The 12010-nt window shown below is 42.6% G+C and overlaps 1 protein-coding gene across 1 annotated transcript in view; it reads right to left on the bottom strand.

Moving 5' to 3' along the window:
* PREX2 (phosphatidylinositol-3,4,5-trisphosphate dependent Rac exchange factor 2) overlaps positions 1-12010 on the bottom strand; it is a 523586-nt gene that overhangs the window by 268083 nt on the left and 243493 nt on the right. Inside the window, 3 exon segments of the mRNA XM_030215317.1 lie at positions 728-800; positions 3061-3136; positions 4229-4278. Coding sequence (XP_030071177.1) covers positions 728-800; positions 3061-3136; positions 4229-4278 — 199 coding nt within the window.

The raw sequence follows: 12010 nt of genomic DNA, 5'->3' as shown, positions 1-12010 counted from the left end.
TCCACTGCAGTGCCCCCTAGGGTGCCCGGTTGGTGTCCTGACATGTCACAGGGACCAGTGCACTACAAATGCTGGCTCCTCCCATGACCAAATGGCTTGCATTTGGTCGTTTCTGAGATGGGCATCCTTGGTTTCCATTATCGCCGAAAATCAGAAACGACCAAATCTATGGACGACCATCTCTAAGGATGACCAAAATTTCAAGATTTGGGCATCCCCAACCGTATTATCGAAACGAAAGATGGACGTCCATCTTGATTCGATAATACGGGTTTCTCCGCCTCTCCATCGGGACGTTTTGCGAGGACGTCCTCAACAAAACTTGGGCGTCCCTTTCAATTATGCCCCTCCACGGGTCCTTCTGGACTCTTCGCTCTCATTTCTCCCACAAATCTCCACCATGGTTCAGCACTCTATGCAGCTTAGTAAAAGGGCCCCTAAGTTTGGCAACAAAATTGGTCTGCTCAAATAGCAGGCATATCTTTGGCCACTATAAACTTAACTGGCCAGTGCTGACTATTAGCTTGGGCGGTTAAGTTTAAACTGACCACAAATAAACCAGATATTCCATGCCAGTCACTGGAAATGGCCTGGCATTGAATACCTGGCCTCACCGCCAACTGCGGGAGTTAGCCAGGTTGCCTCCTGTGGTCTGAACATTGGTCCCATTAAATTTCAGCTTTGCATTCAAATAAAACAGATTTGGCTCATACAATGTTTTTCTTACCATGATGCATAACCCCATTGTCACAAAGTCCCACTCCTAAGATAATCGCTTCCTCCCGTGTCCGACAATCTCCCTGTCAAGCACAGAAATATGAAAAAAGCAGGCCCCAGCAGGTGAGATACAGCACCATTATCATCCAAGATTTTCAACAAAACCTTCAACGAGGCCATGAAGACCTTCTTTTGAATATTTTATTAGAATAGAGAAAACCTTTGCAACAAAGGCTATGTACGCAAAAGTGTAGCATGCGCTAAGTAACATGTGACCCATTTTTATTCCTATAGGCCGCGTGGTACATAGAGCAAGCTAATGTCCGTCAGTGTGTACTATGCTTTAGTAAGCACAGTTCTTTAAAAATAAAATTTAAATCATCTCTTTTTGGCATAGCTTCATAACCATTTGTTTTGCTTAATACTAAATCAATTTAGATTATTAAACAAAGACAATTATATGCATAGTTCTCCTTGTTTAATAATATTAAGCAAAGAGATATATATTATAACCATATACCCCCCCTTATTTTGTAAAGTTGCCAAGCTTCTGGCATTGACTATCTGGGTATGTGTGTTTACCTGGTCGGTGCCTGGTTAACTTGGCAGATAAAGTTCGGACAGCCGATCAGCTATTCTAACTTTATCCACATACTTAGCCAGTTAATGGTCTCAATATCACTGCTAACCGGTTAAGTTGTAGCTCCGCCTAAACTCCGCCCACAGACAGCCCCTAACCCAGACGGTTAGGGAATGGACTGGTTAGTGGCAATATTCAGCAGGGTTTAACCAAACAGGAGCCTTTCCTTCCTGGTTAAACCCCTTTAAATACTGACCCCATAATTCTCCTTTTTTAATATGTAGACAATGAGAAAGAGACACAGGGCCGGTCTTAGGCAGGGGCGACAGGAGCGGTCGCACAGGGCCTCATGCCTCAAGGGGCCCTGCAGTGGTTCTTCTCGCTCCCTGCCATTCGATCCTCAACTTTCCTTCTAGCCGCCCTGCGTTTAAAAAGTTGCAGCGGCGGCAGCGACAGTGAAAAAGCAGGCTTGCCTCTTGCCTCTAGCCTTTAAGCCTTCCCTTCTTTCTCAGCGTGCACTGTGCCGCCTTTCTCTGATGTAATTTCCTGTTTCCGGTTTCCGCAAAGGCGGCACAGTGCATACTGAGAGAGAAGAGAAGGCTTAAAGGCTAGAGGCGAACATGTTTTTTCGCTGACTCTGCCGCTGCTGCGACTTTTTAAACGCAGGGCGGCTGGAAGGAAAGGAGGGCTATGGAAAACTGAGGGCACAGGTGGGGCTGGGGCAAGTCACTGGACAATGAGGGGAGGGCAGAGGAGAATCGCTGGAAGGGGAGGGCAGGCGACAGAGGAGAATCACTGGATGTGGATGAGAAGGGAGGACAGGGGGCAAAGGAGAATCACTGGACATGGATGGGTGGGGAGGGCAGGGGGAGAGAAGAGTTGCTGGACATGGATGGATGGAGGCGAGGGCAGGAGAAATGTTGGACATGGATGGATGTGAGGGAAGACAGGAAGGAGATGTACATGGATGGAGGGGAGGGGAGAGAGGAGAAATTCTGGACATGGATGGAGGAGAGGGGAGAGTTGAAATGCTGGATATGGATGGAGGGGAGGGAAGAGAGAGGACGTGAGATGAAGTGAGATTGGGGGGCCCCAGCGAACTGGTCTGCACAGGGACCCGCAATTGCTAAGAATGGTCCTGAAGAGACAGACAAGCTTTGGAAAACCAATGGGAGTAATTCTATAAATTGGTATCTCCTTTTTGTTGCCCTGATGCAGTGCAGGGAGCACCAATTGTATAATGACTTCCTAATGAAGAAGCACTTGCGAAACAGGAGCTCTCTGTAGAGTGTACCCTGTAGCTTAAGCCACAGATGAGATAAGTACCTTTTTGTAACTCTAATAGAACATTACTATCTGTTGTTGGATAGTTCATATATATTATTTTTAAAAATTATACAAAATTCTGCAAAAAAGATTTATTCATGGAGAGGTTTTTCTGATTTACGAAGAAGCTCGCCAGAAGTTCACAACTAGAATAAATACATTTTCAAAAGTGAACACTGTGCAGCGAGGCATTCACATTGAGAAATTTACCTTTATACATGAATGCTGAGCATCTGAAGTCTTTTCCTCCCATACAATAACTCATTTGAGAGAGATTTACTTGCTATATGTAGATAGTTGAAGTATTTTGATCATGCAACCACTCGTCAATCATTAGAAAGCTTTAAGACAGGTAATTCCTATATCCCTTCACACACCTCTCTAGATACCTTTCTGGGTAAAGTGAATTTGTCATAATGCCCTTCAAATGTGATTACCTGTGCAATTAGCCAGTCTGTTAGCTTGTTTGCCATGACTACAGATTTGTAGGTTCTGAGGTGGTAATCTTTATCCCTGCAAAAGTAAAACATTGTATTAATCACACTAACTTTCAAGGATCTTTGCTTTTAAAAACAGAAGTTATTTTTAATTAATATATTTATTAATACTTTATATGTCGCCTTTACTAAAGAGGAAAGGTCAAAGTCATAATAGGCAACTATCCTATAGGGAAAGGGGATAGGATTTGATATTCTGCCTTTCTGTGGTTATAATCAAAGTGGTTTCCATATTACATACAGGTACTTATTTTGTACCTGGGCCAATGGAGGGTTAATTGACTTGCTTAGAGTCACAAGGAGCTGCAGTGGGAATTGAATGCAGTTCCCCTGGTTTTTAGGCCACTGTGCTAACCAGTAGGTTACTCTTCCACACCTGTAAAGGCAAGTGCACATAACCAGGCATACAGAGCTAGCGTGTATGCACTTACATGTGAGTCCTACCCATGCTCTGCCCAGACTCCACCTCTGTGCATGCTCATCTGTCAAATACACGCTATGTAAGACACATGCACATTGTCAGCATAGCACATTGTCCTCCGAAAGCTAGTTGACTGTATTGATTATCAGGTTAATCCTTAGCCACCACAGTCAGTGTTTTCCTCTTTTTAATGCCAGCTGCAGCAATCAAATGATATCCGGCTATTCTATGCCACTATCCAGACTGAATATCCATATGAAGAGCACCATTTATCTGACTTGTGATAATATTCGGTCTACTGCAATGTTCTCTCTAATTTTTACTGGTCCGTGTGGGCATGAAAAATATTGTTTTTATCATGTTGTTATTTCTTGTTTTTAAATGATCATGACTTCATGCTCACATTTTTACACTGTGCTGTAAATATTGACTGTGAATATTAGTGGATTATCCATCACTATTTTACCCACCCAAGGGGCAGCATATCATTAAAATAATCTTATGAATAGAAATTTTTATGTGCATGCAATTATTTCAATGTTTCAATAATTAAACATTTTCAACACAAATAAAAGAATACGTTATTGAAGCAACAGTTAAGTGTAACAAGAAGTGCTTCTATGTTATATTCATTAGAGGCAATGTTTAGTACATTAGCATCACTTTGGAATTATGAGGTGAGCTCACCTTATCACAGGAGTAAAGAGACTATGAAGACGGCAATACAACCTTACACCCTGTTGGAGACAGTAAGATATACAGTTAAGAAAATAATGTTCATCAAAATACACCTAAGAGGAAATAAATAATTTCACTATAGAATTCAGAACAGGGGTACAAAAACTGAGCAACACCTCTGTATCATTAAGGAGTCTATGCAACTTAGTAGCCTGCTAGAAGATGGATGGGAAAGACTAAAAGGGTTCATCTCTTCTACTCATTAAAATCTTTAGGTGTCGTTTTACTGAGGTGCGCTGCAAAATGGCCTGCACTAGTTTAGATGCATGTTTTGGACATGCACAGATCCATTTTTCAGCGTCTGTAAAAAATGCCTTTTTTAAATTTTGGACAAAAATGGACGTGCTGCAAAAATGAAAATTGGCATGCATCCATTTTGGGTCTGAGACCATACCGCCACTTAGCAGTAAGGTCTCATACGTTAACCGGGCAGTAATCATCAATGTGCATACAATGCTGATTACCACCTGGTTAGCGCCACGCACCGGAAAATAAAATATATTTTCCAGCGTGCATAGTTGGCGCATGTAAAAAATTAAATTACCGCCCGGGCCACACGGCAGCTAGGCGGTAGTTCCAAATTGGCACGCATTGGGTTGGACATAGGCGCCTACGCGGCTTAATAAATGGGCCCCCTAGAGTTGTAAGTACTGCTTCACAAGTTATCCCATGCTCAAACAGCATTGGTGGTAACACCTGTATTTAATGGGTGCTAATGGGGACATTAACTAACATCCAAATACAATGGTCATTATCAGTTTGCATTACCACACAGTAATTCGCATTACCACACAGTAATTCTAATATGCATGCAAATGAATTCATTAGGAAAAATGTCTATGCTTCATTAGATATTAAAGGGAAATGAAGTATCATTGGATATCAACACTGGACATACTATCCAGTATTTTTATTTGAGGCTTCAAGTGACCCATCAGGAAAAATGGTTAGCTTTTGTGCCCTTCAAAGACCATAGTAATTTGGATCTTGACCAGAACAACCCAATCCTAAAATACAAATAAGCTCTTGGACACCTGGACCCATCATGAAACAAACATGCAGCCCCAGAGGTCCTGTGTCTATTACCCAAAGGCAGCAGTTAACGCCCCTAATGACAGAGTCAACACCTCATGTCCACTATATTCACCTTCCAACCTGAAGATAGCAGTCAGTTACCTCTTTCCCAATAACTACCCCAGGCTGAGTCAGCAGGATGGGTGTTCCTTATCTCTTAGCAAAATAGGAGGTCATTTTGGAATGGTTTCATGCCATAATATGGACTAAATTCTATATATGGCAACTGAAAAATCAGCGCCAAAAATATTTCTGCCTAGGCGTATTCTGTAAACCGCATCTAGATTTAGGCGCAGTTTATAGAATACTACTACTACTACTATTTAGCATTTCTATAGCGCTACAAGGCATACGCAGCGCTGCACAAACATAGAAGAAAGACAGTCCCTGCTCAAAGAGCTTACAATCTAAAGAATACTCCTAGCAGCTATGCCTGCGCCTAACTCTAGCAGGTGTATCCTATAACCCTGTGCATAGATTTTCAGAATGCCCATGGCCTACCCATTCCACAACCATGGCCACATCCCTTTTTGGCAACATGCATTAAAATTTACACACACAACTTTACAGAATACGCTTATCAAGTTGTGTGCATAAATTCTAATTAATGCCAAGTAGTATAAATAATTGCTTGTTAAGTGGCAATTGTCAGCACTGATTGACCTGTTAAGGAATTAAATTGTGCATGGAAATCCAGAATATGACAGGATTTGCATGTACAATTTCGGTCGTGCTATACAGAATCTGAGGGTGTATGTGCAAATATATGCAATTTTTAAGAGGGCACATTCTGAGTATGGTTGAGTGTAGCCTGAAAAGAACAGATTTTTTTTCTATTTTGTAATGTTAACACATATATACTTGAAACAGTTTCCCCATCTGCATTTACACCTACTCCCAGATACAAATACATGTCAACTGCTCATTTGGACATGGGATTTGGAGAAGCGATTGAAGGGGCAATTGTGCTTACCACTCGTGACTTTAACACCACCTCAAAAATCCAACAATTTGAGTACTTTAATTTGCTCTCTTGGACATACAGTTTTGCAAAGTCTGCTACCTACATGTGGCACTTACCACGTGCAGACTGCAAAATTCACTGCCTATATGTATCAGTGCCAATTGATCTCTGTTTTTGAATGCATAATGGCTTCCACTGTTCAAGCTACAATACAGTACACATGCTTTTCCTATATCCTTAAATGCATATAGTTATCTTGGTGCCTGGAGATGAGGGTTTGCCACAGCAGCCACTACTATATAGTGCTCCATCTGCTCCCTCTCTTGTGGCAATGGCCAATGATATCATGACCACAACAGTGCAAAGGGGCTAGGGCAGTGCAGCACCTGAGGAGTTGGATTTACCACAAGGTGCAGTAGAGCTGAGCAGAGTTTCCGGTAGCATGCAGGTCACAGCAGTGAGGGAAAAGTCTACAGTCTACCTTCTGGCTACTCCTATTGAGTTTCTGAATGTTCCTGAAGCTGTTCAACTGAAACAACAGGTTCACTTCTTTCTTCTTCCTTTGGTTTAACACAACCAGAAACTATTACATTAGAAGCCATTTTGGTAGGCAATTTATGACTTAGGGAAATCTTTAGTTCCCCATTTTAAGAAATTGGACCACAATGTTTCAGAGCTTGAAGACAAGGTGAAAAAAAAATGTGCCAGATATTTAACAACTTACTGACAGAGTGGAAAAGATGGAAGAATCTTTAGGAAGCGTTCAAACCTTGGAGTCTGTTCCGATTAAGGATAATCCTTTCTTACATTCTAAAGTGGAGAACTCAGATAATCATGCCAGAAGTTGCAATCTTCACTTGGTTAATTTTCCTAAACTACCAACAGTATCTCCTAGGAATATGTTTAAGAGATATTTGATAAAAGTTTTGAAAATCTCCCCTGATTCTATTCTACTAGTTGTTAAATTATTTTATATAACTCGTACTTTCAAGAAGGCAAGTGGTGGATTGCAACCATTTGGAATAACCGCAAGCTGAGGAAGCTTTTAAGGTATCTGCTCTGTTGGAAACTTCAGATTCTGAATTGGCTCATACAGCATGTTAATGGTTACTTTTGCTTTAGTTGCATGGTTCTTCATAGGAAGGTCTTGAATAAACTTGACAGGCTGAAGATAGGACCCTAAAGTGGTGAACTGGATTAGGAACTGGTTGACAGACAGACACCAGAGGGTGGTGGTTAATGGAATTCACTCAGAGTAGGGAAAGGTGAGCAGTGGAGTGCCTCAAGGATCAGTGCTGGGGCTGACTCTGTTCAATATATTTGTGAGTGACATTGCCAAAGGGTTAGAAGGTAAAGTTTGCCTTTTTGCACATGATACCAAGATTTGTAACAGAGTGGACACCCCAGAGGGAGTGGAAAACATGAAAAAGGATCTCTAGAAGCTAGAAGAATAGTCTAATATTTGGCAATTAAAATTCAATGCAAAGAAGTGCAAAGTAATGCATTTAGGGTGTAGGAATCCACGGGAGACATGTATTAGGCAGTGAGAGTCTGATATGCACAGGCAGGGAGAGAGATCTTGGGGTGATAGTATCTGAGAATCTGAAGGCGACAAAACAGTGTGACAAGGCGGTGGCCATAGCCAGAAGGATGCTAGGCTGTATAGAGAGAGGTGTAACCAGCAGAAGAAAGGAGGTGTTGATGCCCCTGTACAAGTTGTTGGTGAGGCCCCACCTGGAGTACTGTGTTCAGTTTTGTATCTTGCTAAGGATGTAAAAAGACTTGAAGTGATGCAAAGAAAAGCTACAAAAATGGTATAGGATTTGTGTTACAAGACGTACAAGGACAGATTTATTGTCCTGAACATGTACACCCTGGAGGAAAGGAGAAACAGGGGTGATATGATACAGACGTTCAAATATTTGAAAGGTATTAATCCGCAAACAAACCTTTTCCGGAGACAGGAAGGCAGTAGAACTAGAGGACATGAAACAAAGTTGAAGAGGGGCTGACTCAGGGAGCTGTGTACCTGGGAGCATTTTATGAAGTCCACTGCAGTGCCCCCTAGGGTGCCCCAGCAGTAAAAGGGTATGCAGCAATTTTTTAATCACCGCATGGCCATTTACTGCCCCTTTTTTAAAAACAATACTTTTACCTGAGGTAGTAAAAGGTGGCCTCAGCGTGCGGCAATCCCAAGCACCGACGTCATCTCAGGACACCTTTTACTGCCATTTAGTAAAAGGGCCCCAAAGAGTGGCTTCTTCATAGATTTTTAAAGGATCATGATAAAATGTTGCTGAATCTTAGAGTTAAGATTTTTTCCTGATGTTTCTAAAGAGACTTAAAAGGAAAGGATACCTTAATTTCTTATTACAGCCAGGTATTCAGCAAATGGGGGCATTGTTTTTCTTAAACCTTTTCTTGCAACTGCATTACAAATGTATGTATTTTTTGATCCAGCATACGTCTTCCTTTATTTCCACTGAGAGTGTATTAGGGTTAGGGGAAGAATTTCTTCTCCCAAGATGACAGTGAGTTAACTCTCGAAAGTTAATGTCATGAACTTTTGGTGAGTTTCACAGCTGTCTTTCTTTTAGTTTCTTTTTTTCAATTTATTATATGAATTGGACTTGAGTTCCCCCTGGTTGGACTTTAGTTGGACGGAAAAGTAATACTTTCCTTAAGGTATATTCATGTTTTCTTCTATTTTTCTTGGACTTTTCTGTCACCGTTGTACTGTATAAGTATTGTACTATTGTAATATATAGCCAAAAATAAAGAAAAAAAAGAATTACATGAACAATTATGTAACTTCATGGCATGTCCCCCAGTCTTTCTACTTTTAGAAACAGAGAAACATAGCCTATCCGGTCTGCCCATCCTCAGTAAACACTAACTCGTCTTTTCCTAAGGGATCCCACATGCCTGTCCCAAGCTTTCTTAAATTTTGAGACAGTCCTTGTCTCCACACCCACCACCAGGAGGCCATTCTACGCATCCACCACCCTTTCGGAGAAAGAGTATTTTCTTAGTGTTGCTCAGGTTGTGAGCCCTTGAGCCCAGGCCGAGGCCTAGTATAGATGTTAGGCCGAGGTTTGGCCGAACAGGCACTACACACTACCCCAGCTACCAAGTCCTGCACACACACACAGCAACCAACTTGCACCTCCAGAAAAGGGAAGATAGGGCATACAGGCAGGCCTCACGGCCTATCAAGAACCCATATACTCAGAATTCAAGCAGGCGGACCTCACAGCTGAACTGGAACTGACTCATGCATAGGGAGGGGAGAAAGGAAAGCCCACACAGAAAACACGTCAAGCAGAACCCCATGGCACACAAAGGAAATGAGGGACTACGAAATAAAGATACTGTAGGTGGAGACCCTCAGCAGAGGGAAAGAAAAAGTCAGCAAAAATGGAGTGCAGAGTCTAACACACACACCCAGCACAGAAAGGGAATACAGATGATAGTTAAAGGAAAGGAAGAACTAGAATGGTCACAAGGGAAGACTGCACTAAGCAGACAGCTGCCAGAAGCAGGGAAACTCTGTAGACAAAGGGTTAAGCCAAGCTCTGAGCGCACAGCTGCCAGAGGCAGGGAACACTGCAGATAAAGGGTTAAACCAAACTCTGAAACACACAACTGCCAGAGGCAGGGAACACTGCAGATAAAGGGTTAAACCAAACTCTGAAACACACAACTGCCAAAGGCAGGGAACACTGCAGATAAAGGGTTAAACCAAACTCTGAAACACACAGCTGCCAGAGGCAGGGAACACTGCAGATAAAGGGTTAATCAGAAGTACAGGGAAAGAGCAAACAAACAACCCCCCTCAGAGAGCTGGAGTCTGCTACAAGGGCAGGACTTACAAACAGAATACAAACACAGCACAGAGGGTAACTCGGAAGGAAGGGGAACTAAAACAAACAAACTGGAACAGGACCAGGTAGGAACTCACCATACAGCACCATAGCCAAACAGAGAGAATCCCAGGTGCAGAATAAGGAGTTAATTAGGCACACGCTGGAAGCAGCCAGCAGACAGAGACAAAGCAACAGAAAACTGCAAGTGAGGTAAGGAGTAACCAAACTCCACGAAAACATAGAGCTAATAGCTCAGACAGAGCGAAGGGAAGGCTTCAGCAGAATAGGAATAACGCCAAAGCAGGGGTTGTAGCGAAAGGTAAGCTTAAGTAGATCAGACTGACATCAGCTCAGCCCCTGACGGGCCAATCAGGAGCAGTCCCAAGCATTACCCTGTCTGACTAGCAGAATTCTAACAGAATCATAACACTTATATTCCTTCTAAGTCTATTTCCTCTTAACTTCACCGTATGCTCCCTCATTCCAGAGTTTTCCTTCATTTGAAAAAGGCTCGCCTCCTGTACATGGATGCCACTGAGGCATTTAAACATCTCTATCATATCCCTTCTCTCTCGCCTCTCTTCCAGCATATACATGTTGAGGTTCCTAAGCCTGTCCCTAGATGCTTTATGACAGAAACCACTTACTAATTTTGTAGCAGACCTCTGGACTGACTCCATCCTGTTTAAACCCTTTGGTAGGGGCAGTCTGCAGAATTACACGCAGTACTCTAAATGGGGCCTCACCAGAGACTTATACAAGGGCACTATCGCCTCTTTTTTCTTGCTCGTCACCCCTCTCCTTATGCACCCAAGCATCTTTCTGGCTTTGGCCGTCGCCTTTTCTACCTGTTTGGCCGCCTTAAGGTCATCAGACACAATCACCCCCAAGTCCTGCTCTTCTTTCGTACACAGAAGCACTTCACCCCCTATAATGTACTGTTCCCTTGGATTCTTGTACTCCAAGTGTATGACCCTGCATTTCTTAGCATTAAATCTTAGTTGCCAATTATCAGACCATTCTTCAAGCTTCGCTATATCCTTCTTCATACCATCCACACTCTCCGGGGTGTCCACCCTATTACAGAGTTTGGAATCACCTGCAAAGAGACAAACCTTACCAGACAGCCCTCACGAAGATGTTAAAAAAGAGCTGGCCTGAGGACTAAACCCTGCGGTACACCACTGATAACAGCCATTTCCTCATAGCAAGCTCCATTTACCACTAACCTCTTAGTCAACTATGCAGGAAAACATAACCAAAAATTTGTGTTTACCCGTCGCACTCCAATCTGGATTTTGTAGACCTCTATCATATCTCCTTTACGTCATCTCTTCTCCAAGCTTAAGAGCTTTAACCTATCTAGCCTTTCCTCATATAAGAGGAGTGCCATCTCCCTGATCATTTTGGTTGCCCTTCTCTGTATCTTTTCTAACTTTGCTATGTCTTTTTTGAGATGCAGTAATCAGAATTGCACACAATAATCAGGGTGCAGTCCCACCATGGAATGATGCAGAGGCATTATAAGTACATAAGTACATAAGTAATGCCATACTGGGAAAAGACCAAGGGTCCATCAAGCCCAGCATCTTGTCCACGACAGCGGCCAATCCAGGCCAAGGGCACCTGGCAAGCTTCCCAAACGTACAAACATTCTATACATGTTATTCCTGGGATTTTGGATTTTTCCAAGTCCGTTTGGTAGCGGTTTATGGACTTGTCCTTTAGGAAACCGTCCAACCCCTTTTTAAACTCTGCTAAGCTAACCGCCTTCACCACATTTTCCGGCAATGAATTCCAGAGTTTAATTACACGTCGGGTGAAGAA

Source organism: Microcaecilia unicolor, chromosome 1 (assembly GCF_901765095.1).
Source record: "Microcaecilia unicolor chromosome 1, aMicUni1.1, whole genome shotgun sequence".
Lineage (NCBI taxonomy): Eukaryota > Metazoa > Chordata > Amphibia > Gymnophiona > Siphonopidae > Microcaecilia > Microcaecilia unicolor.
This window is presented reverse-complemented; position numbering and strand designations above follow the sequence as displayed.